Source organism: Hemicordylus capensis, chromosome 2 (genome assembly GCF_027244095.1).
Source record: "Hemicordylus capensis ecotype Gifberg chromosome 2, rHemCap1.1.pri, whole genome shotgun sequence".
Taxonomy (NCBI): Eukaryota; Metazoa; Chordata; class Lepidosauria; order Squamata; family Cordylidae; genus Hemicordylus; species Hemicordylus capensis.
Window position 1 is genome coordinate 106,739,549 of NC_069658.1, and position 26,696 is coordinate 106,766,244.

At 44.4% G+C, this 26,696-nt stretch overlaps 1 protein-coding gene across 3 annotated transcripts in view; it reads right to left on the bottom strand.

Annotated features, from left to right (window-relative positions):
- SMC5 (structural maintenance of chromosomes 5) overlaps positions 1–26,696 on the bottom strand; it is a 101,596-nt gene that overhangs the window by 65,801 nt on the left and 9,099 nt on the right. For all 3 annotated transcript variants that reach the window (XM_053298092.1, XM_053298094.1, XM_053298093.1), the window contains exons 7-14: positions 22,977–23,138; positions 15,965–16,036; positions 14,043–14,298; positions 12,788–12,942; positions 5,720–5,833; positions 4,106–4,200; positions 2,351–2,483; positions 942–1,115 (exon numbers count right to left, since the gene is read on the bottom strand). In XM_053298092.1, coding sequence (XP_053154067.1) covers positions 942–1,115; positions 2,351–2,483; positions 4,106–4,200; positions 5,720–5,833; positions 12,788–12,942; positions 14,043–14,298; positions 15,965–16,036; positions 22,977–23,138 — 1,161 coding nt within the window. The remainder of the gene's footprint in view (positions 1–941; positions 1,116–2,350; positions 2,484–4,105; positions 4,201–5,719; positions 5,834–12,787; positions 12,943–14,042; positions 14,299–15,964; positions 16,037–22,976; positions 23,139–26,696) is intronic.

A 26,696-nucleotide genomic window follows, 5' to 3' on the forward strand; every position in this document is an offset into this window, starting at 1 on the left:
AGACTTTTGAGGATACCATGGTCAACCAGGAAAACAAACAAATGGATCATAGAACAAATTAATCCAGGATTTTCACTTGAAACACAAATGACCAGGCTCAAACTATCATACTTTGGATACATTATGCGAAAACTGAGCTCCCTTGAGAAGTCCATAATGTTGGGGAAAGTTGAAGGAAAGAGTAGAAGAGGACGACCAGCAGCAAGGTGGATGGACTCAATTACAGCAGCAATGAATGCACCACAGAGACACCTTAGTTGAAGACAGGTCATCCTGGAGATAAGCTATCTATGTGGTCACTAAGAGTCAACACCGACTTGACGGCACTTAATCAATCAATCAATAGGACCTTAAAAAGGTCAGGATATAAATATCTCCTCCAGAGGTGGAGATCCGGTCTTGTTGTAGCAAGCATGAATTGCTAAGCAGGGTCCACGCTGGTTTGCATTTGAATGGGAGACTACATGTGTGAGCACTGTAAGCTATTCCCCTCAGGGGATTGGACCACTCTGGGAAGAGCATCTGCATGCTTGCATGCAGAAGGTTCCAAGTTCCCTCCCTGGCATCTCCATGATAGGGCTGAAAGAGACTCCTGCCTGCAACCTTGAAGAAGCCACTGCCAGTCTGCAAGGACCATACTAAGCTTGATGGACCAATATTTAGGAACATAGGTCTGACTCAGTATAAGTCAGCTTCCTATGTTCCTAAATATTGTTGTGGTAGAGACATTTACTGTACATTGCCATCGTAAACATATTTATTTGGAATTTACTTTCAAGAAACTGCACAGAATCACAGCCTCACAGTGGCCAATATCATGACATGGATATAAGATGGTAGTCAAAATTGCTTAGACAAAAGAAAAAGGGATCAATAATTTCCAGCATTTTAAAGAGAGGGTACTCTCTATTTTCCTGAAATATCACAATAAATCCGCTTACATTCTGTTGATTGTCCAACTGTCTTCTTTCATCTGCATCCACTGTGACATTTAGGAACTGTGCCGGCCTCAATGATGTGTTACTGGACACAGCTTGATTTGTATAGGCAGATATTTTCACATAATATCTTTCTTCTGCAGTGTAGATTTGTTTAAGTTTGGTTTCCTTTATGACCTGAGCATGAAAAAACCAAAACCAAAGTACAACTATGCAAAGTGATCCTCAAAGTAGAACAATTATAGAAGAGGCAATCAACCATGATTTTTAATAGCTGGAACAACAGTAACATCAAAAGGTTTTCTAAACACCTTTTTCAAGAGTTCTGACACATTACAGAGCAAAGGGGTTTTTTGTAGTTGTGGTGCTCTGCAGAACTGCGCTGAACTTACCTTCCCCGCAATCTCCTTACTGCTTCCTGGCCGTTAGGCTTGGCCGCACACATGAGTGGCTCTCCTGGGAGCCATGCAGCTTTCCAGAGGCTGGGACAATGCGTCCCAGTCTCTGGGAATCCCACAATGCACCTCGCGATGAGCAGCCCCCATCAGATGGGTACACTAGACTCCCATCTCTGTGTCTGCTTGGGCTGCAAGTGTGTGCAAACACATGATCCCAGCTGCCAGATTAAGGACGCACTTGTGCCCTTAACACTGCTTAAAGACCGGGTCAAAAAGGTGGGTTAGGCGCCGTGGTAGCACTGGGATCCCTCTTGATCCCGGTGCTGCACATGAGCAGTCTAACTGAGGCTGGGTTGCCTTAGTCTGAGTTAGGCTGCTCATGAGAACAGCCTTAGTGAGTCCTCTATTTGAATATATATGGACATGTGTAAGAGGTTATTGCACTAGAACAAGAATTAGTCTGGAACAGAGCTGGATTTCTTAACATACAGTGCGCTACATTCTTATACTAGCACAGCAGCATTTACACAATCATAGTACTAGTCTGGATGCTAACCCTGTGTCAGATCCCACCTTTCCAAAATAACCTTATGGCAAGACACAGTTGCATTGTCTTCCAAGACCAAGTAAGCTCAGGGCTTAATGAAGACAACTGAATAGCACAATGGGCTTCCTATGAACAAATGAAGCTGCCTTCTCTTGGGATTATGACCCCAAATTTCAGAGAAGAGTCAAAAGGTATGTGGCCATCACAAAAACAAGGTCCCACTTTTGCACTTTAAAAAAATCTCTTGAATGCTGTAGAAGCAGGCTAGATTATCATGACTTTCATCAGACAGAAAGCTCCCTTTGCAGCCACAGACATCAAGTTAACTTGCATTAATTGAGGAATGGGCCTTTTTCTTTTTACAAAACAAAACATTTCGTGTGTGTATATTCATACACACAAAATGATATGTTGGTAGTCTTGCTAAACAATACCACCCTGTTCCTGTGTTACACAGCATGCCTCACCCTTTCAATCATATTTCTGGTCTTGTCTGTTCCCACAGGGACCTCATGAATGTGATATTGGTGGCACAGATAATTCATCACAGGATGTGGAGCATCAAATAACTCTCGCATGTATGAGAAAAATCCATAGCGGCTGAAAAAAGAGAGAGAGGCAGTTAGGTACATATCTCCCAGGGGCGTAGGGAACTCACATGCAGCCGGAGGATGAAGTTCTGCCGGTGGCTCCCCCACCCCTGCCATTCTGCATGTGCACCCAAGCCACACACCCTGCATTTAACTGACCTTAGACGCAGGAGGCGTGGCCAATAACTGGGAACAGGGCTAGTCAGCCCCTGCAGATCTTCCCCAGTCAGTGGTTTGTGGAATTTCCCAGGAACTTCCAGTCAGTTACTGGCCATGCCCCCTGCATCTGATGTCATACACAGGAGGTGTGGTCACTGCCTGGGAAAAGCAATGAAACACCAGCAGGGGAGGAGAGGGGAGTGCCTCATGCTTCTAGGTGGCAAGTGCTTCGCTCGCTGGTTGGGCACAGGTAGGGCACGGAGGTGCTCTGGCCAAGGGGGTGCCTTGGCAGGCCCCCCCCCGGCTCTAGTGGCCAAGAGACGGTCGTCACCTCTTGCTCTATTGTCCCCACACCCCTGATATCTTTATTTATTCCCCTCTCCCAATCCATTATAAAGTTAGCACAGACAACTAGGATAAATAACCAGTTCTCAAAGAAGTGTGTTGGAGAAATATATATTTAACTGTAAGGCCTATGAATCTTAATATTTCATTTCAATTAAAAATTATGCAATACCAAGTCAAATTCTGCAAGTTTTTCTCAAACAATAGATTTTATTTACTACTTAGGAACTCTATTCATCAAGCAAAAGGAGGCAACATCTAACCTAAGACACTGCCATCCATGCATGCTAGAGCAGGTGGCTCTTCACAAGTCTTAAAACAGTACAAGCAAGATAGGAGGAATGGGATTCTTCCAACACTGACAGGTAAGTAAGTTGAGACAGGGAGATATTAACAAGTGAAACACATCTCTACCCTTCTTGACAACCATCTGGCCTTGGAGCAGACATCACTTTCACCTAAGCTTAAGCAGTGCAACCAAGAGGGAATGCTATAATTTTCCAGCATCTGGTGGTCATCCCGGATACCACTGTCTTCCATGGAATCAGACCATTGCTCCATCTAGCTCAGTACTGTTTACAGTGATTGGCAACATTTCTCCAGGATCCAGACAGGAGTCTTCCCCAGTCTTGCCTGGACATGCCAGGGATTTAACTGGAGATATTCCTGTTAGAAGTGAGATTTCTAAAGCATTACTCTTAGCAACACAGTAACCTTTTCTGGCCACTAGAGGCATGAGGAGTCATGTTAACAGGTCTCTCTTGGTCAGTTAAGAACTGTTATTTTGTTGTTGAAGGCTAGTGCCTGTTTGTGTGTTTTGTTCTGTCTCTCAGTATGTGATGTTTTAGGTTTCTTCATAAATCTTTGTTTGTCTCCAGATGATCTCTTGGGTTAAACTATGGAGATAGTATTCAGCTGTGTGAGGATTTTAATGTTTCTCCTCACACCCCTCAACAGCTCCGCACAGAAAGCATGTACTGTATCACTAAGCTATATCCTCTCTCTCCTGGAAATTGCCTGGTGATTCATTGTTGTTTCCACACAGTAAACTAATGTCTGCTAATATAATGCTCAGTTATACCAAACTGGGTTCAGGACATTGACTGAGATAAGTATGTTAACACTTACTACAGCTCTTCAATTGATTTTAAAGGTCTTTTTTCAGCCGAAGATTCACTAGGTGCACACACAGCATTCACTTTTAATTTCTGAATATCACGCATCTACACAAAATAAAAACACAATGAAATATTTTAATGTAGCTAAAAACACCCAAGAATTATTTTAGTTACTTTAAAACGATAATTTTAACAAAACATGCCAAGAGATGATTACATGGCATGGTAGCACTACTATCTGGATGTTCAGGAGAAAGGCAATATCTTTCTACAAAGTCAGTATAGAGAGATTTCACAGAAAGCATCTGTGAAGATGCTTTCACAGCTCTTTCAAGCATGCAGAAGTAACATAAGAAACTGTAAATCTATAACTAGTAGATCTTTTAGAACTACTTCCATCCCTGCATCAGAAATGGCCTATTTCCATTTCCATCTATTGAGAGTGAAGATACACCTCAGTTGTCCTTTTTGCAATATCTTCAGTCTTATTTAAAAAGGTAAAGTGTGCTCTTATCTAGTCTATTTATTTGAAAAAAATTAGTTTCTCCTACTTGGAGGCAGAAGCCTAGCAACTGTTCACTCTGTATCAGAATAAGAAAACTAGATACATTTACTAAACATGTACACCTATCATTTACATTTATCACTGTGCATCTGTTTGTTCAGGACTGTGCAATTTATAAAGAAATAAATATCCTTGTTTTTGTTTTTTTTACCAAATTTGGAATATCAAAGGCATTTCAGCAGCAAGGAGTTTAAAAGACAACAAGCTTGGGAACCTGCTAGAATTAGTCAGCTTAAAGGGGAGTGTGGAGATGGTGGCAAACTCCAGAGGTCTACTACTGCTTCATCACCATCCTTACTCTTCACCTTGCCTATGAAAACCATCTGATTCAGAATGTTCAAATTAGAAAATGTTGCACAACGGGCGGGGGGCAGGGGACATGACTATATATGAGGGGAAAAACACTTTCTGTTGCAGTCCTACACTTTGGTTTTACCTTAATTTTAGTCACCTGCTCTCCTTGTAGAGTCCAAACCCGGGGGGGGGGGTGGATTACTAATATCCTAACAGAGTTCCTCCCTTTTTCCAAACACTTGTGCCCCAACAAGGAACTCCCTCCACCACCAGGAGCATAGCAAGTTTGGAGAGGGTCTGGGGACTAAAAGTGAAGATGCCTCCCCCACCCATCTTCTTTGGAGAGGCAGGACAGAGAACACAAAGAGCAACTTGTTGTTCAGCTGGTGGGGCCCCTCTTCCTAGGGGGCCCAGGACAATTGTCCCCTCCCTGTTCAGTTATAGTTAAACCCCTGCCCATCACTGTATTTATCAAGCAATTCACCTTGATCAGGTAAAAACTGAATGGGTTTTTCCATCTTACTCAACAAGTTAATTCCTAAAAAAGATGTTTTTGCAAGCACTTCTCTTTGGGGGTAGGGTGGGTAGATTAGTATTTAATTATACCTTTGAGAAAAGAAAAGTTTGCTACATTTCATCATTCTGCCTGCTACTGTCATGACAAAGAGACACAGTGCTGGCAGATAAACAGCCTACTTATTAATCTCCTTAATGTGGTAGCTCCTACATCAGCCAATGTTTAACAATGCATAACTAAGTCCTTACTTCTTTTAGAAAGATTTCCATATCTTCTTGAATCTCAAAGACAAAGGCCCTCATATCGTTGGATGAAATGTGATTCTCAACATATTTAGCATGTCTTTGGTCTTTCATGTTGATCTGTGCAGAAAGAAACTCACTGTCAATTACAGAGAGAGGCTAAAATTCACAGAAAAATGAAATCCACTTGAAAAGGTGAAGGGATTTTAACATATAACAGCACATAACACAGAAAATACCTGACTTTTTAAGGGAAGATGAAGTATTATTTTCAAATGAAAGAAGAATGGATATCATCAGACTAATTAGAAGTACTCAGTCTTAAATTATAAGTTCATCAAGACTCAAAACAAAATTTGAGCAACTATGTATAAGGCTTAATATGTTGGATGGTTTGAATGGTTGCTCCATGGTCGCCTTTTTGTGTTACCTCTGTGGCATGGGAGTTGCTGAAGCATGGTTCCTTTTCACAATAAAGCATGATGAAAAACCTTGGCTCATGTGAGGGGAAATCATGCTGAGGAATCTCTCCACAACAGCAGTAACTACAGGTTACTCACCTGTAATGTTGGTTCTTCTAGTGGTCATCTGTACTTCTACACATATGGGCTATGCACCTGCGCAGAGACCACATCGGAATCTAACAAGCTCGATTTCTCCTGCTTTGGGCGGAAACCCCGCCCCCAGCCACTATATGTGACTGCACCACTCCTCATCCCCTCAGTCACAGAGTCAAGCTTCGGCAACCCTTGCGTGGAGGACCGGAGGGTGTGTAGGAGTACAGATGAGCACTAGAAGAACCAACATTACAGGTGAGTAACCTGTAGTTCTTCGACATATAGGGACACATAACAAGCAAGCACCCAAGGAGGGGCTGGGGGAAACAGAGGCAACAGGTAAACAACCAGGAAGAATTTATTTCAGGAAAAACAGCTCAACAGAAAATCGACTGCAGGACACTCCTGCTAAATACAGCAACATTACAAGCTCTAATATCGACAGCATAATGCTGAACAAACATATGGGGTGAAGCCCAAGCAGTTGCCTGACAGATAGCATCCAATGGGACCACCTGAAAGGCCACAGTGGCCGCCACAGACCTAACAGGGTGAGCCTTCACAGGGGCAGGCAACTGCTTACAGGCCAGTTGATAACACAATTCAATAGTGGAGACTATCCACCGGGACATGGATTGGGCCGAGTTCTTTCCACGGCCCATCATACAAAACAAACAAAGGGGGACTCCTTCCACTCAGCAGATCTCTGCATGTAAAAGGACAGAGCCCTACGTACATTCAAACGGTGCAACTGCCTCTCCGCATCCGATGAAGGATTTGGAAATAACATGGGCAAAGTGAGTGGGGACGAGTGGTGAAACATGGACACCACCTTAGGCAGGAACTAGACATCCGTCTGAGTACTACCTTGTCCTTATGGAACTGCAGGTACAGTTGGTCAGCCCGCAGGGCCCGCAACTCACTAACCCTGCTGGCAGAGGTAACGGCCACCAAAAAAGCGACCCAAAGGCTCAAACGGCAGCCTTAACAGACGAGCCAGAACCATGGACAGATCCCAGGCTGGTGACATGACCGGATTGTCTGGAAACAAGTGTTGCAGACCTTTCAAGAAATTTTTAACCACCGGATCTTTGAACAATGAAATCCGGTCAGAGGGAGAACGGGCCACAATGGCAGCCAAATATACCTTAAGGGAGGCAAGTTTCAACCCAGATTCCTTAAAGGACAACAGATAATTACAAATGTCCTGTACAGACGGATTACAGGCATCAAACCCATGCAGAGTGGCAAAGGACACAAAGCAAGTCCACTTGTGATTATAAGACTTCCAAGTAGACGGCTTCCTAGCAGCCACCAAGACCTCTTGCAGTCTCAAGGGGAAGTTAGGAGGACCCACCACGCAGTCAAATGGAGGGACCAAACATCCAGGTGCAGCACCCGTCCTTGTTCCTGAGACAAGAAGTCTGGCCGGACAGGTAGACGTCTCGAGTCCACTGCTAGGTTCGTCAGGGCCAGAAACCGAGGCCTCCTGGGACACCACGGGGCAATCAAGATAGCCTTGGCTTGATCCACCCACAGCTTGCGCAGGACTCTGGGAAGAAGCGGTTATGGAGGAAACACATACAGGAGAGGTCCTGCCCAGGACCGGACAAAGGCATCTCCCGCAGAGCCCTCGCCCACTCCCCCTCTGGAGCAGTAGAGGGATCATTGTGCAGTTTCCTGGGAAGGAAACAGGTCCAGACATGGAACTCCCCAATCCACTCAAAACACCCTGATGCAGCATCCACTCATGGGAGACCATGGTCGACCCTCTCAGGGCACGTGGCCTGAACATTTAGGACATTCAGGATATGCACCACCTGGGGCAACACCTCATTGTCCAGGCACCAATGCCACAGATCCATGGCCAGAGACAGAAGGCTCCTCGAGGAAGTGCCACCCTGGCAATTGAGGTAGGCCTTCACTGTCATATTGTTGGTCTGAATTAGTACCAACCAGTCCCCCAAAAGGGGCAGAAAATCTTTGAGTGCACTGAAAATCGCCAACAGCACCAGATAGTCTATGTGTCGAGTCCGTTCCTCTGGAGACCAGTGGCCACTCAGATGAAGGCCGCCCAGGTGAACTCCCCAACCGAGCTCCGAGGCATCCGTCGCAACCACTCAGGAGAGAGGAAGCACCTGGAAAGAGGTACCAATACTTAGATGCCAGACTTCTGTCCACCAGTGGACTGCCGCTCGTACCCCCGGAGGAGGTGAACACTGAAGATAACCCGGATCCCAAAGAGGATTGAAGTCGTCCAAAAATCACCTCTGAAGGAGGCGCATCTGAAGACATGTGTGAGGTAGAACATAAGTGCTGGATGCCATGGTGCCCTACAGGCATTGTACGGAGCGCAAAGTTTGAGGGCCTCTGGCTGAGAAGACTGCTGCCAGTCTCTGAAGAGTCGTGATATGGGCGTCCGGGAGGAAGATCTTTTCCAAGGCCATGTCGAATATCAGTCCAATGAACTGAATCCGCCAAGTAGGTTCCACCTGAGACTTTTTGAAGTTTATCTGGAACCTCAATTCCAGGAGAGTATCGATCATGATCTCAAAGGGCCTCCAAGGCCACCTGGTCTGTACTCGCCACGACCAGCCAATCACTGAGATACGGCAGTACTTGCAGGCAATGTTCCTGTAAGAATGCCACCACCGGGGCGAGGCACTTCGTGAGAACGTGAGGAGGCCAAATGGCAATGCCTTGAATTAATAGAGGAGATCCCTCCTATCTGGAAGCACAGGAAGCGACGATGTTGAGGCCTTATGGTCTTAAGTCCAGTGAGACCACCCACATGTCCCTGTCCAAGACAGTCACGATGGTAGGCACCGACAGCATCCGACATCTTTTGTAGACCAGATGCCTGTTCAAAGCCCTGAGGTCTAAGATATGGCGCTGACCGTTGTCCGGCTCTGGCACCAGGAAATACCTGGAGTAGAACCTGGAACTGTCTGGATTCGACACAACCTCGATCAGGTCCTTCTCTAGGAAAAAGATGACCTCCTGGTCCAACTCTGGGGTACGAGGGGTCACCGTTATCCCAGATACCGGTTGTGGGCCACAGAACTCCAGGGTGTAGCCCAAACATACTACTGTAAGGACCCACTGGTCCATAGTCACCTTGTCTCAATTCACAGCAAACGTATGCAGGCAGGTGACAAGATGCCCCAAGTAATTGTTTCTTTGGTAGGACGCTAGGGCAAGGTTTCTGAAAGGCTGGCTTATCGTGTTGTCCCCCTGATTTGTGCCTGCCGGGAAACTTTAAAAAAAAACAAAAAAAAACACGTTTTATATCCCGCTCTTCCTCCAAGGAGCCCAGAGCGGTGTACTACATTCTTAGGTTTCTCCTCACAACAACCCTGTGAAGTAGGTTAGGCTGAGAGAGAAGTGACTGGCCCAGAGTTACCCAGCAAATATAATGGCTGAATGGGGATTTCAACTTGTTGCTCTGAAAGGACCGTTTGGAAGGCAACTGGTGGTGAGCCGGAACACTCTATGCCTGACGAGGCGACCATTTGGAAGTTTTCTGTAGCTTCGGAGATATAACATAATCGTGAGGTGTTCCGCAACTTTTGCACTTTCTGAAGCATGTCATCGGTTTGTTCCAAGAACAGGCTAGAGCCCTCAAAGGGCAAGTCCTCCACCATGGCACAAGCCTCATAGTGAAGGCCAGATGACCTAAGCCAAGTGCAGTGTCAAAGTGCCACAGACGTGGCCATCACTTTAGTGGCACACTCCACAAAGTGACGGGCAGAATACAGTTCCTGCTTGGAGACTTGCATGACCTTCTTCAGAAAGGACTTCGCAGGATCCCGCTTATCCTGAGGAAGGAGATCCTGGAAAGTACCCACTTTCTCCCACAAGAAGTGGTTATATCTAGCATTATATGCTTGATAGTTTGCCACACGCGAGTGCAAGGCTGCAGAAGAAGAAATTCTTCTCCCAAAGGAATCCAATTTCTTGCCTTCTTTATCACCTGGGGTCAACTGGCTATGACCACTGGACCTCTGTAAAGAGGCGTCTACAACGATAGAGTTCTGTGTAGGGTGACTTTTCAAAAAGGCTGTATCCTCCTGGAATTGTACCCTGTAGAAGTTCTCCAGCTGCCTATTCGGCTGTGAGCGCATATTAGGCTTCTTCCAGTGGGCTTTCATCACTTTCAACAAGGCCGGGTTGAAGGGCAAGGCGGCAGGCACCTTGGCCTCTGAGTCTATCAGGCTGAACAAGGGGTCCAGATCCCCTTCTTGAAGGGTACCGAGATTCACCCCCAGAGCCGCTGCCATACGGGTCACATAGGCAGTATACATTTTCAGGTCCTCTGATAGAGAAACTGGCTCTGAATCTGAGTGAAGATCAAGTGTGGACGAACCTGGGGAGACAGCCTCTGATTCCTGCGAACTATCCTCACTGTCCAACGTGGTGTCCCCTGGGACCGACTGGTCCTGAGGCACAGGGGTAGAACCTGATGGGGAACTGGGCATATCAGCTGGGTGGGCCAGCGCTGGGACTGATGGTTCCAGCAGCGATCGCCGATCTGGAACTGTCTCTTGTGCGGCTTTGATACTTACATGAACTCCCCGGCGCAATCCTCCCAGACCCGAGGCGAACGACGTGGAGAACGGTCGCCCCTCTGCATGCGTGGGAGGCATCCGGACAGTCCTTAGTACCAAAGGCTGCCGATACTCAAGGCCTTCTGGATGGCGAGACCCATAATGGGATCAAACATAGTCTGAGCATAGTCTCTTAGTAAACTTCTGGCAATGTGGGCAGGTCTCGACAACGTGGGACTCCCCCAAACACAAGAGGCACTATGCATGCGTATCAGGGGAGGGAAGTTTCGATCTGCAGTGGATACATTTTTTAAAGTTCTTTGTACCTGGCATACACGCTGAGGGCCGGCAGGCCACCATGTACCGTCCCAGAGAAACAAGACGAGAAAGAAGAAAACAGGAGGAAAAAACAACCACCTTGGGATTGTTTTAATGAAAGGCTGTATATAAATTTATAAATAAATAAATAAATAACCAGGCTACCAGAGCCAATGACTTGCTGAGCTGAAAGACACCATGATGTTCGCTGATGCGCAGATGAAGAAAGACTATGGGGATGAGGAGTGGCGCAACTGCATATAGCAGCTGGGGGCGGGGTTCCCACCCAAAGCAGGAGACATCGAGTTTGTTAGATTCCAACATGGTCTCTGCGCAGGCACATAGCCCATATGTGTAGAAGACAGAGACCATGTCAAAGAACCTTTTTTATGGGAGGGCAATGCTGGTGTGGAGATGAATTGTAGTGTGGGGCCTGTCACACTGCCGGAGCACTGCAGGAATGAAGCATACTACAGCAGCTTCTATGCCACAAAAGTGATGTGAGAAGGGGACTTGAGTGTATGGATAATATACTTCATACATCACCTATGGGATGCACGTTGTTGGACTACTGAAGAACAAGTTTGTTCCTGACTAATCCACAAAGTCCTATGCCGCTCAAGCTTGATGGACCTGGAAGCAACTCACAATTTCACAGAAGCAGAAAGCCAATTGTTTGGGGCCTTCTAAAGCAACCATATATTCCCAGGAACTTTTGTCCCAACAAAGATCATACTGAACAGTATATGCTGAGAAAAATTCATTTGAATGTCATGAACACCACTGCAGTTAACCAGGCCTGAAGGAGAAAGCTAATGGTCCTTAGATCAGGATACGCTTGCAATTCAGTTGACCTGGTAATGGCCACATAACCTCAGAACTAAATGATCTGAGAAAGATTAAAAAAAAACAAAAAAAAAAACCCTCAATTGATGCAACTTCATTTTTATCTTTTTCAGAAGCAGCATGAAAAAGTCCACTCAAAAAAGACAGATTAATTCAAGCCTTCTATCAGGAATTAGTTGTAGAAATGAAAGTACTAAAGGCCTCCTCCTCCTATGTATTTAGAATTTCAAGACAATGCTTTTCAAGAAGGCTTCTAAAACTCTGCAGTGTTGGGGAAGGAGCTACCCTTCTAACTGGAGGAGTCCCCAGAAGCGGGGTACTTGCACTGGCTTCTTTGTCCTTAATTTGTCTTCATTAACTCAGAGTTTTATTATTTATTTAAATTATGTATATGCCAATGTCCTGTCTGACAACAGGCATCCAAGGTGGCCAACACTATTAAAACACAGCACACACACACTTAAAAACAAACGCAAAAGCAACTGAGGCTCTGGAAGGATTATGATGGAAGATGTCCACTCCCCATGCCTCAGATATTTCTTATTCTCAGTATGCATAGATGTAATATATCATACAATTACAGAGGCTTGAAATAAAACATTATTTTGGGGGGTTTTGCACTTATATTTGCATGAAGAAAGTTACACCCACACAGCCAACTCAAGATATCAAGGTACACTTAAGTCAAGTTTGATTGCTCTTAAAACAGTTTACTTAGGAAGAGTTTGAGAACAGGGTTATAGCAGAAGTGACATTGAAATTTTAGTGATGACTAAGTAGCACAATATTCAAGCGAACTGACTTACTGCAAGCATCATGGGGTCACAGACACGTCTTTTAAATCGATCTCTGTTCTTTCTTAGCCACATAAGAGCATTGTGTGTGTCTCGGAATCTCCCTTTGAGCTTCTCTTCTTTCATAGTCATCATATTGTCAAACTCTACAATGCGATCATCTATCCCTGTAATGTTGAGAGAGCTTTAAAAGTCAAGTTCACTCTACTTTTTGATCACAACTATAAGCACTATTTAGTTATACTGTACTGAGAAGATGTCTTGGCTCAAATGCTTATAGCCAGACTCACAGACTTTGCACTCTTTTCTACCATGGGGCGATCTTTGCAAGTATCCCATGGAGAGACCCATGTGAAATTTTGTGGAAAACTCCATCATGTATTTGACTCATGCAGCAGCACAGGAAGAAAACTCTGAGGGTGACTGCAGAGCCAGGTCTTATAACAATAGTCACCTTGCTCCCTCGCACCAGCCTAGCATAAACCCCCACTTAGGCCAGGATACAAAAGCCTGTCCAAGGAACTCCATGTGGGCTGTGGAACCTGTGCCAACTCCCAAAAAACTACCACCCTAACAAGTCATTTCTCAAAATTTATAAGAACTGAAACTGTGGTTTCAGATCCTGCTTTGTTCCCTAACTGTGGTTTGAAGTACCGTATTTTACCTGAATCGGACACAACCCTGTTTAAATATAAGATGACCTGCTTATAAAATATGGGTTAAATATAGGTGATACTATTTACCCCAAAGGAAGGAGGACCCTAAATTTGACACACACACACACACACACACACACACACACACACACACACACTTCTAACAGCAAAGAACGTGGAACAAACCTAATCTTGAATTCAGGTAAATACAGTAAACTGTAATTCCTGCATTCAAGCGCAATTTGGACAACGATTTCCCTCCAAGTGAAAGCAAAATATCTCTCTCTTCATCTTATGCACAAAAGAGGAGAAACAAGAGGGGAAAGTGTGGAAACACACGAATCCCTGGCTCACAGAGCCTAGTTCACAAAGTGGTCTCCAGTTGTGTCTGAACTAGAACAACGCTGGGGATACCCTGGTGGTGGAAATGCTGACACACATCTAAGGGCAGAATGTCTTAGCTAAATTGCTCCCTTCCCATTGCTGGCCATGCAACACAGGTTGAAAGAAACCCTATACCTGCAAGTTGAGAGATTTGAGTTGTTAGTTATTCAGCCAATTTACACTACTGGAATAAGAAACTGTGTTCAGAATATAGATACATGATTTACCTTTTTTTCCCCTCAGCAAATTATCTATTTCTCTTCGCAGACCACTTATTTCACCATCAATATTTGCTTTCTCTTCCCCCAATTGCCTCAGCTCAGCATTAACCAAATCCTCTTGTGGCTGAATATTTTCAGAACTATCTGTATTTCTTAGCTCATTTTTCCAGTCTTCAATCATCTTACGAGTGTTGAGTATTTTCTTCTTTCTATCCGTTTCTTCCTCTCTCTTCATCCTGAAAGCTTGTTTAACATCCTCAACCTAAAAAAATCCAACCCGAAAACCCCAGAAATATTTTTGAAGCATGCCAATAACAAAACCAGTTTCCACTAGAAGGAAAGTAAGATACTTGGAAATTTTACTACTATTTCTAGCTATGATATAAACATGTTATCCAACTACAACAATTCATTCTAATATCAAATTTGGTTATTCTGGTGCCTGTGTGGAAACTAAATGGGGTCACCCAAAACTAAGTGGAGGTTTCTGAATATGAAGAGAACTCCCAGATATGCAGAAATATTTGTTTGTAATTTAAAACAAAAACATAACTTCAAAAACCCATAACAGCTCAGCCTATGAGGCCCAGTGGCTTACAAGAGTTATGAAATACTGAGGCCACCCGAACCATTGAATGCCGAGAGCATCAACTTGGCTGGGCCAATGGCGGTGGGGAGCAGGCAGGGGAAAGGAGAGAGGGAAGAAAGAAAACGGCCTGCTTGATCTCCTGATAAAACTTTCAGGAGATCAAGTATCTCCTCATGAGGCGTCTTTCAGGAGATCAAGTATCTCCACCTATGAGGTGGAGGTAGACAGTGAGATGCATGTTATGAGGTTAAGCAAATCATTCCCTCCATGCTATATTGGAAGGCTCCAATGAGGAGGTGGGAAAGACACTCTTCCCACTTGATAAAAATCTTGCCATTTAATATGTGCTAAAGGCTAAGGTTCAGGGTTGGCAACCTAAAGTTGAGTCCTTTAGTGCTGTAGCACAGCACAGGAAGGTTTCAGAAGGGGGGAAAGTGTCCCTTTTCCTTCCCACCTCTACAGCTCCAAACAGCACTACAAGGCTCCTGTTTTAGGCTCTCTGGATATCACAACAGGAACACTTCTGTTAGGAGCTGGAGACACTCTACAACCTTTTGCTGCAGATCCTCACAAAGAAAAATCGGAGGGAGAAAATTTGCAAAAAATTTTGGCCAAAGCTGCAAAAAGCAAAAAAGCAACTAACTCTTGTTTGTTGACAATTGAAACTGATGCAGCCACAAAACTTCAAAAGGAAGTGCTACTGACACTAGCTAATATACTGACTAGTGGAGCAATGTTGCAATGGGAGAAGCACTGGTTAAGCACCAGTGGTTCTGCAGTATTCCAGACTAACACTGCACTGGTGTGCGTGAGTGTCTGTGTGTGCAAAATTTCAATGACCTCCTCTTCCCCCGGAAGCCTGTGTCACTAAAAGGTATATCTGTGAGGGCTGCAAAACCTCAGGGCTGTATTTTTGGGTGGCACAGAGCACTTCCTGGGGAAGGGGAGGTTGTCAAAATTTGCTCCAACCACTGAGCCAGCAAAGTAGCTGAGTTAGTTGCTCCAGTACTTCATAGTTAGGAAGTGAACCACTTACAATTTTGAAAGTGCCCAATTTGCCTAAATAGCTTTTAAAATATCATAGCCTTCGTATGTTTAAAAGGCTATTAAAACACAACTGCAGCAATTAAGTCTGATGGTTCTAAATAATTACCTGGAATATCTCAGGAATATGTGCTAAAGTTAGGCAAATTTTAAAAAAAGATTTTAAAAATTCATTGTAATAAATTATAGCAAAACTATATAAAATAAGATACGAAAGGGAAGAAAAGTGATAGGGTTACATTACTAAGATTTAAACCAATTTTACAGTTTTAAGGCAACAACAAAAAAATCTTACTTCTTTATCTTTTCTCTCCAAAGCATCCTGTTGCTGTTTACATTTCTGAGAGGTTTCTTTGATAGCTACAGTCTATATAACAAGGGAGTTTTTAAAAAAGAAGAAGCTGTAATTATGTCATTTCCCCACAAAACAAAGTGCTCAAGAATCGCAACCAGCATGAGCATGCCACATACAAGGGATTGAATGGCGTACAATATTTGCCTTGGATAACAACTATTTCTGGAGAGCAACAGTCACCTGCCAAGGGATGCTACCATTGTGGGCTATTAATTTGCAGTTTAAATAGCTGCAGCCTTGTAAAGCCATGCATAAATAACTTTCCTGGTTTTGTACAATCCAAGGACAACTAGATCAGGCCCCAACATCAACTCCAAATTATTCAATGAAAAAATTTGTAACATAAATAAATAATTATAAGTGGTATAAAGATAAGACTGTGAGCCAAAATGGTAAACCATGCAAGCAAGAAAAAAAGTTTTGTCATTGGCTATTCATTATACATTATACCCACTATTGAATACAATGTGCTTCAAGCTGGGGTGCTCTTCATCGGGGCAGTTCTCTGTGGAGAAAGAAGCAGTTTCTATGGAGCAAGAAGGCAGAGTAGTGAAGAGACTTTCATCTCTCAAATGGAGAATTATACTGAAGGCTACTCGTGAGAAAGGGATTCAACATTTAATATAGGCTAGTTCAGGAGTTCCCAACCAGTGGTATTCCAGATGTTGCTGAACTACAACTCCCATCATCCCTAGCCACAATAATTTGTAGCTGGGGATGATGGGAGCTGTAGTTCAGCAATATCTGGAACACTACCATTTAAGAACCCCAGAAGAAGTGCCTGATCATGAGAAACTATATCCACAAAAGAATTGTAGTCAAAACAGTTTCAAATCTCCGCTAATGAAGAGCACCCCAGCCAGGTGTGTAGCTGGAATTGAACAAGCTGAGACAGATGTCCCTGAGCCCAAGGAGGGGGCAGAGTAACTGCGGCAAGTGGAGTGATTAATACTATTTGCATTGAAGCAAAAGGGTGTACCAAGAATATTTTGTTTTTCACTATGCTTTTACAGTTCTTCCGGAGTAAAGACAAGAGGTGGGGGGAGAGCAAGGGGGCCCATCTTCACTTCTTGACGTGGGGCCCACTCCAACCTTGCTACCCCCTGACCCCAGCCCAAAATGCACTGAGACTAAGTGGTTTCTATTAAGATAAATGTAATGGTTTTTTTATTGTATGGATACACTGCACAGTCTCAAACAATATTGAACCTCAAACAATATGCTCTGTATCAGGGGCATGAGGACAATAGAGCAAGGGAGGACAACTGTCCCTCAGACGCCAGCGTTGGGAGGGCACCAAGGCATCTTCTCACCCTCGGCCAGGGCACCCCCTTGCCCCCTCCCGCACCCAGCCGTGAACGAAACGCTCACTGGCTGAGACCGTGAGGCACTCTGCTCTCCTCCCCAGCCAGTGTTTCATGGAAACGCTGGCTGGGAGGGAAAGGCAGAAATGCTGACTGGGAAGGATGGAAGAGGGTCTACATGGACCCCCTCCTGGGCAGTAGCCATGCACCCCGCTAGTGACGTCAGATAGAGGGGGCATGGCCAGTACCAGGGACAGTCAGTCCCTTCAGAGTTTCCCAAGTCAGTGGTCCGTTGAATCGCTGACGGGAGCTCCTTTCCCTGCCTCCGCACAGGCAAGCTCCCTGTGCCCCTGCTCTGCACGTTCATTGTCAAAGTGCAAACATGCAGGATTTGACCCATGAGGAGTATGCTATAGTAAAGCCTAGACTGCCACAGGCACTGAACAACCAGCAACAAAGATAACAGTACTACTTATCAATTCCACACAGGAAACAAAGCCCATTCAAAATCAACATTTTAAATTTGATATTAGTAAATTGACCTGGTCACCATAACAATAACTGAATGGTAAACATAGTGGGCAGTATACAGGCTAAGTTGGTCATTGCTATGTCCAATTGAAATTAATGGAGCATTCGTAATTTATATTATTAATATTATTTTGCATTTTATATGCTCATTAGAGCAAAACATGCCGGAAAAGCAGAATACAGGGCATTATATTTTCTCTCTTAAATCACAACATTTAAATATATTTTATTTCAATTTTGAAAAGAGTCTGCTACTGAAAAAGCACAGCCTCCTGCATCTTCACTGCAGGTGAGACAGAAGATACAGACAGTATTTCAAAACCATCTAAAGAGCCAATCTAAAAAACACATGCACACATATAGATAGTACTGTAGACTGCTTCCCTTATTGCTAGCCCAGAGCAGAACAAAGTCCTATCGCAATGCTGAAACTATATTGACAATTGTTTGGAAATACTCAGTGTGATCAAATGTTTGATTGGCAAGAGGCATGAAACCTCTGAAGTTGAGTGAATTTTACTTGATACTTATTTTATTCTAAACACAATTCATGGTGTTGATTTCCATTCATTCATTCAATTTCCATACTGCCTTTCCAAAAATGGCTCATGGTGGTTCACACATTTGTAAAAATTTAACCAGTTTTTCAAGATTTATGTTCTATGTACTGTATTTGGTCAGTACAATTTGTACTGTATTTGATCTGCTGGTCTAAGACCGTAATAAATATTTGATTGATTTTCACATATAATCACCTATATACAGACTTGTCTCTTCCCACTTCCCCTGACTGCCACTGGCGACCTAAAGTGGACATCTGGGTAAGTGGCAGCAGTGCAGCCTCTCTCTCTTTTTAAAAACCACTTTCCCCTGCCCCTCTGCGGGCAGCAGTGGATTTTGCAGCATTTGAAGCAGGGATAGTGTTCCCAGCAGCAGTCACTTTCTTTAGCCTAGAATGTGGCAGGAAACCACCTAGATTTAATTCCTGTCTCATTCTAGACTGAAAAAGAAAAAGAAAAGAAGGCAAATGGCAGCAGCAACCAGCTGCCAGGAACATTCCCAGTGATTCTAGGACAGGGGTAAGCAATCTTTGGCACACTAGCTGTTGCTGAACTACAGCTGCTATCATCCCCAACCACAATTTATCATGGCTAGGGATAATGGGAGTGGTAGTTCAACAGTAGCTGGAGTGCTATAGGTTGCCCACCTCTGTTCTAGGAGCTGTTGAAGTTGTTACAGCCCGCAGAGGGATAATAAAAATAAACACAACTCTCAAAAGAGCATGAGAGTAAAGTTTGGGAGGGGGGACTTTGTAACAAGGCTGCCTAAATGTAAGGAGCCCCAACTACAAAAAGGACTTGTAACATCTCCAGAAAATACTTGGATGACACTCCTGACAGAAATCCATAACAAATATTGAATTATAAACATGTCTCTTCCCAATCTCAAATCCCCACCCCAAATAAGAAAGATCAATCTTGAATCCAACAGGAACTCAAAAATTTAGGGCATTTGGACAGAATTAGAAATTCCTGTTACCAAAGTTTTTAATAAACCCAAAACCATCAAACTGGTTGTCCTGGAAGAAAGAGAGCCCAGGCGAGAGGAACTCTCATCATCAGCTGCTGACAGCAGAACTGCAGCATCTCTTGAAAGCTTTTTTCATTCATGCCTGGCTCTCTTGAGCCAAGTTAGGTTTTCTTTTAAATGATGTTTTTCGAAAGAACAGAGCAGAACATCTGCTGAACATGCACAAGTTTTGTGTCTGGCTAATCTGGCTATGTCTTTTGAACTGCATTTGCAGCAATCTGTTTGAATACAACTTTCTTCAAGTGAACTGCTTTGGTGAAACCTGCTTGCCAACATTTTTGAATTTATTTATTTTGAATTTTGCATGGTTTGATAATAAGAACGAGGAGGAAAAGAAACCCATGAATCCTCTATTTCAGTCTAGACTATTTTTTGGACAACTCATTCCAAAAATATTTTGTCTACCTTATGCGACCAGATTTCTAATCTACAATAACCTAGAAGTTCTTGGCAGAAATATGCCTCCAGGTAGATGAAGTCTTATCCGACAGCACTACCGGAAGAACAGCAGAACTCTTAGTCCACATTTTACAGAACTTCATGAACCAGAAGCACAATCAAGTTCAGTGATACAATACGAAAGATCATGAATTGGAAGACAAATATTTCTGAAACTAGTGTTCTGAAGCCCGTTATAATAACGGGCGCTAGCCTTTTCCTCTCCCCTTTACTGTTTGTTTTTTTTTTTAAATGCAGCCTCCGCCGCTGCCTCTGAAGTCCCACCCTCCCTCCCTCCCAGCTTCCAAAACCACCTTACCCTGTCCCATTACAGTTGAGCAAAGAAAGTCCAAAATTGAGGAGGGAGAAAGGAGCTCTCAAGCAGTGCTCCTCCCTCTGCAAAGGCTCTGCCCGAACTGGCGCTTGGGACTGAAAGGACGCCTCTTGCGTCCTTTCGGCCCCAAGCGCCAGTTCGGGCAGAGCCTTTGAAGAGGGAGGAGCACTGCTTGAGAGCTCCCCTCTCCCTCCTAAATTTAGGACTTTCTTTGCTCAACTGTAATGGGACAGGGTAAGGTGGTTTTGGAAGCTGGGAGGGAGGGAGGGTGGGACTTCAGAGGCAGCGGCGGAGGCTGTATTTTTGCTTTTCTGTTTACTTCGGCCTTCGCTCGGCCCCCGGTCCCGGCCTCCGTCTCCCTGCGGCGGTCTGGGCCTCCGCCGCCATTCCCCCTCCCGCCACCCACCGCGGCCCGTGTCTCCGGCCGGGGCGGCCACCCAGGGCTCCGGCGGGCCTGCCACCCACCGCCGCGGCGGCCCGCGGCTCCAGCGGGCCCGCCACCCGCCGCCGGCCGCAGCTCTGGCCAGGTCCTCCGCTCCCTGGGGCCTCTCCCTTGTCGCCGCGGGTGTCCTCTGGGCAAGGCGGCGGCGGCCAGTGTTCGCCGGCGCCGCTCACCCTGCTTTTTCGGGGCGGCCGCTTCTGGCCGCCCAAGATGGCCACCGGGTGCCGGCCGTCGTGTCTCCCTTGCCCTGTTCTGCGCCTGCGCTTTGCGCAGGCGCAGAACAGGCCAGGGAGGCACGAACACACGCCTTGGTGTCCGTCCACGGACGGACACCAAGGCTTTTATTAGAGAGGATGAGCTGGAAATGACATAAGATCTTGGAACCTTGGCTGAACACAAGACGATTGTGAGCAGCCAACATGGTTCACCAGAAAACAGTAAAAAAAAAAAACCAAACCTCAAGAAACTAAGATTTTGATGAGAGATTAAGTTTGGCTTCTTAGTTGGCGGCGGGCGAAGGAAGAGAAGGTATACAAACACAGTCTTCTATTCTGGTGGCTGTGGGCCATCTCCAGCCTCAGAGGCTTGATGCCTCTCAATACCAGTTGCAGGGGAGCAACAGCAGGAGAGAGGGCATGCACATACCTCTTGTCTGTGGGCTCCCCAGAGGCATCTGGTGGGCCACTGTGTGAAGCAGGATGCTGGACTAGATGGGCCTTGGGCCTGATCCAGCAGGGCTCTTCTTATGAGAAAGGAAAAGGAGAAATGCAAAACGAAGGATAGCTGTTTGCATTAAAGACAGAGTATAAGCTAATGGCCACAAATTGGATAGTAACACATTTTGGGTAGAAAGAGAACATTTGACTGCAGTTCCAATTCTTGTGCTTCAGTTATGGCCCCAACACAATCAGGAACAGTTCTTGGCTTCACAAATAATAAAGCTTTTTTCATTTTATTTGGGATATCATGGACTTCTACGACTAGAAACAGTATGCTAGGTGTGTGATAAAAAAATATAAAAAACTCAACCCAAAAAGCTTCCTTGGGAAGAATAGGTGGATGAAGCTTTAACTAGGTACTTCAGACTTTGGAGATGGGATCTAGTCTAATGACCCACTATGGACTATCTCTGCTCACAGTCCACATGAGGTGCAGAAGGGAATGGGGTGTGTAGCATCAGACCCTTCTATTGGCAGATATTTAGAAACTTTTGAGTTGGCCAGTTCTGGTTTATACACAACGAGGCTGGCGTTCTCTCTTTATCTGGTCAGCAAAGCAATTCTTCCTGTTTGCTACACTTCAAGTTCAGTGCCTCCAGTTCAAATCACTGACCTCAGGGACCCTGAACTGAACAGCTTTCTGGGCCTAGATTCAGATTACACTAGCAATGGTCCCAGCCTAGCCCTGATGAAGCCCAAAGTTCAAGTACTTCATTTGGGATCAAAAAGCAGCTATCCCTCAGGGGAGATTAGCCAGTGACGCCAAGATACCTCTCCCTAGTGCACTTCCCTCTTCTTTGACACACCACAATTTGGACTTTGTAGGATGATCTGGAAGCTGGCAAGCTGATGCTGCCTTGCAATAAGCAGACAAACAGGTTCCATGCTGTCTAGTTCCATATAGTCAAGAGTTCTTGTCCAACTCCTTTCTCATTATATGTTCCTTAAAATGGCTTCCACTTCAGTGTCATATATCAGGCTGCAATTCTAAACCTCTTATAAGTGAATCAATCAAATAGGCTACCATGACACTTACAAGGAAAGTGACATCCTGGGCAGCTTCACATGTCATGACAATTCAAATTACACTTGCAATGGCCCTATCCAACCCCAGCACAGCATCCCTCCAGTGGCTGTTTCTGGTGTCACCCTTATGTTTCTTTTTAGATTGTGAGCCCTTTAGGAACAGGGGACCATCTTATTTATTCACGGTTTATTTTTCTATGTAAACGCTTTGAGAACTTTGGTTGAAGAGAGTAGTCGTAGCAGCAGCAAGTAAGCAGGAGGAAACTGCTGGTTCCCGCCGAGCATATGTTCCTGCTACTGCTCTGCTTCCATGATGTCTGAACCCACCAACGTCAGGTGGAAAATGTTTGCAACCCACCTCGGCCTGACCTCAGCCTGACATTTGAAGCCAGCTTGACAAAGTCAGGCTGAGGTGTGTTACTGACATTCTCCACCCAACATGGGCAGGTTCAGATGCCATGGAAAAGGCAGTAGTAGTGGGAGCACATGCTCGGCAAAAACCGGCCATTTTCTCCTACTTACTTGCTGCTGTTACATGTGAAGAGTCCTAGGTCTCCAAACTACATACCCTCTCTCTGATTCTCCTATCCAGACTTGCACACTGCTCCTCAGCTTCTTGGATCTGATGTGTCATGGGAGACTGTGCTTCTTTTAATGCTTTCAATTCCTCCTTCTGTTGATCTCGACTTTGTTTCACCTCTTGATACTGCTTACGGACATCTTCATAGACCTAAAAAGAAAGACATGCAAACAAGGTATTATGCCTCTGTGTGTTCAATAGACCATAAGGGCTGCCTGATGCCGCTTCTTTGTTCACTGTTTGCCTCGTGAGCAAATTAATAAAGGGTAATTTTTAGTGGAATGACATTTGGTTAACAGCTTCAGGTAATTATCCTGATGTTGGCCAGTCTAAGCTAGAGCCTAACTTGGCATAACTTGGTAAAACAAGCACCACTGCTACCAATTCTGGTCTAGATGTTAATGGAAGATTTATATGAATGTCCATTCTGTTCTTTTGGCTACAACATTTTAAAAATATTTTTAAAAAATAGAATTGCCGTAATCCATTCTTCTCATCTATCAGCCTTACAGCACTTTGTCACCCTCTTCACTTCATGGGGCAAATCCAACTTTTTCATTATTGTGATCCACAACTAGAGTCTAACTGCTACAACAGCAAGAGTGGAGAATGTGTTAATTGACATTTGAACAACTGCCCAAGAGGTCCCCTGCTGCACAATGTTTGTCTCAGAAATTTCTAAAGCTATGGACATGATCTTGAGGTCCGAACTTGGCACACCTAGCAAGGACTTGGAAATGGTCCAGTCGCAGCTACTGAAACCAACTTTGGCTGCCGCCACTGAACCCTTAACGACTGGATGGAGTCCTTTCAACACTTCCCAAAGGCTCTGCAATTTATAATCCATAATCACATACACCGATTCCTGAGAATTGCACTACTAATCACAGCCCATATTTGACTGCAGGGAGTCAAATAATCTAAATAATAATCTAAAACATGGACCAGTCTCATTTATGTTAAGATATCAGATTCTTGATTAAAGTAAGATCCTTTCGCTGGCCAGTTGGTTTTTGGAGTCCCATTCTGGAAGCCTTTCATAAAAGACTGGGCTCCCACCTATACCTGTTGCTCACATACACCTAATATTCAATGTGCCTCCCTAAGCAGGAACACCTCTGTTTGCAAATCGGGGAAGTAGTAAAACCTTTAAGGCAAACAAAAATCCTAACTGAGGTCAACAAGTTTTTGAGCTCTTTTGTTCCAATATTGCTGCTTTGAGAATTAAAAGATAACCCAGTATCATCAGAACCAAAAAGATGCTGGCCTGCCACAAATGAATCCCCTTCATTTTGCAACATAAATTTGTCTGGTTTACAATGAATATCTGCCACCACTTCAACAAAGACTGTGAATTTTGATTCCATAGGCTTCACAACTTCAAGAAAACAGCTGCAGAGGAGCAAAGTCAGTGGTGGCCCAATACCACCTTGAACCCGAGGTAGGGCACCAAATACTGCCCCCTTCCTTTTCAAGAGACAGCATCAGCAACAGCCGTTGTACCTGGATTGCATATGTGTACTTGTGCATATCATACATGCGTCTCTGCTGCTTTCTCTTCCTCCACTGTGGCAGTGATCGTCACCACTGCTCAACACACACACTCTCCTCCCTCACTTGCCACTGGTCTGAGAAGGGGAAATGAAAAAAAGGACATCAGAGTACTGGGTACTATAGAGCGCCTACAGTCCTCTGTGGAAAGGGCAGAGTACTGGTACTGTAATGCCCTTGCCTCACTTCCTCTTCTGCTTCCTTCCCTTTCTTACTCTCAGGCCAGTGGCAAACAAGGAAGGAGGAAGCAGCTGTAAAGAGGTGGTGCTGGAGAGCAGCTCTGCTGAGCACTGGTGCTTGAAGAGCTACCTGAATGGTGGGGGTGGCGAAGGGGAGCAGCTGAGGCAGCAGGGGGCATCCTACCACTCATGTGGCCCAATAATCCATTGCTTGAGGCAACTGTCTCACCTCACTTCATGCCCCTGAACAAAGTCCAAAGTTCAGGTAAGAAAACATGACATTTTTGTGGATCGCCCACCCCTATGCTAACAAGTTATACAGTTCACAGCTGTGGTATAGGACAGTAAAACAGTAAAAGCATTTTTTCATAGGTAACTGAGTTTCATGGAAGGTGCCAAGCTCAGCGAACTGAATTCAGCTGCAACTTTTGTCACATTTTCGCTCTCATGTGGCAAGCTGAACATGGCCAATGACCAATGTATTTGGTATTCCATTTGATGTATTGATAAATATGGATTTTTGTCTCACCCTGCAAGGGTTCATAGCAGGTTACATATTAAAACCTAAAATTAATCTTCCCCAAAATGTTAAGAACATTTAAAGTATATCAACTTTCTGAATTCCAGTAAATCTGGCTTTCACATGGATAAAACACTGAGACTGTGCTGGTGATTTTAGCGCCTAGGGATTTATAGAGGGAAACTGTATCATATTGTTCAAATATCCAGCAGTTTTGATACAATTGATTAGCAGCGTCTGACACGACAGCTGAACCCAGCAGGCATTCCCAAATCTACTCTCAAATAGTTCTGCTCATTCCTAGGGGAGAGGTTACACAAGACCATAATAGGTGATTGCCCAGGTAGTTTCAGCTCTATACTATTCACTGTATTGATTCTGACATATAAAGCCCTACAGGCTGAGAGCTCTATATTTCTTAAATGACCACCTCCTTCTCTATGGCCTGTCAGCAACAATACTATCTTCATGTCAAGGTAGTGAGGCATTCTCAGAGGCTACCGAATTCTCACAAGTAGCTCTACCTGGGTAGGGCCGCATTAGCCTGGGTAGAGCTGGTCATTAGAACAACCTCAATGTGTATTTTGTTGTATTTATAACTTGTACTATTCATCACCCAAGTCTCTTGGATCAAGTAGCTATAAGTCAATTAGTTAAGCAACTAAAGTTGCAATCCTATTCATACTTAATTGGAAGTAAATTTCATTGAACTTGGTAGGACATGCTTCCAAGTAAAAATGCATAGGACTGAGATGTAAATGTCACCTCTTTCCCAACACTCGCTGAATCTCAGCTACAAAAATGGCTCTTTTTAATGTTAATTTCCAGATCAAATGACATCTCCTCCCCCCCCCCCGCCAGGAGTATATGGCAAACATGGTTGCATTGACTACTCAACCATTAGATGCTGAAGCAAAATAACCTCAAAGACACTGTTAATAGAGATAAACCTTGGTCAATACACATGAGAGCCACACATAAAGGAATAACAATGCCATTCAAAGTGTGTATTTCGGAGATAGAACATTGCATCATTAAAAGAAGTCAGAGAAGCATTGTATATTGATATACTGATTAACTTCAGGTGGCTGGGAGAGTTTCAGCTTTTGCTATATAGGAATGCCAGTTCAAACATTATTGACTATCAAGCATTGATAATGACGTTTTACAGCGGAAAGTTTGCTTTACAGAATTTCATTGGATTAATTTTCTTTTATATGCAATAAAAAGAAGGTCTACAAAGGAGATTTGTTTATAGAGTGTCATCATACATATTTCATTGTCATACCAGCTAATAAGACGTTTTGGACTGGACCAGTCCCAGATACTGGCATCGGATCAAATGGTTCGGCCTTTTGAACAACATGCCAAGGCAGAATGCTCACACAGGTTTTTACGCTGCTGTTGTCAAGAGATTGTGATTTCACACTTTATTGGTCAAAAAATGAAACATCTATT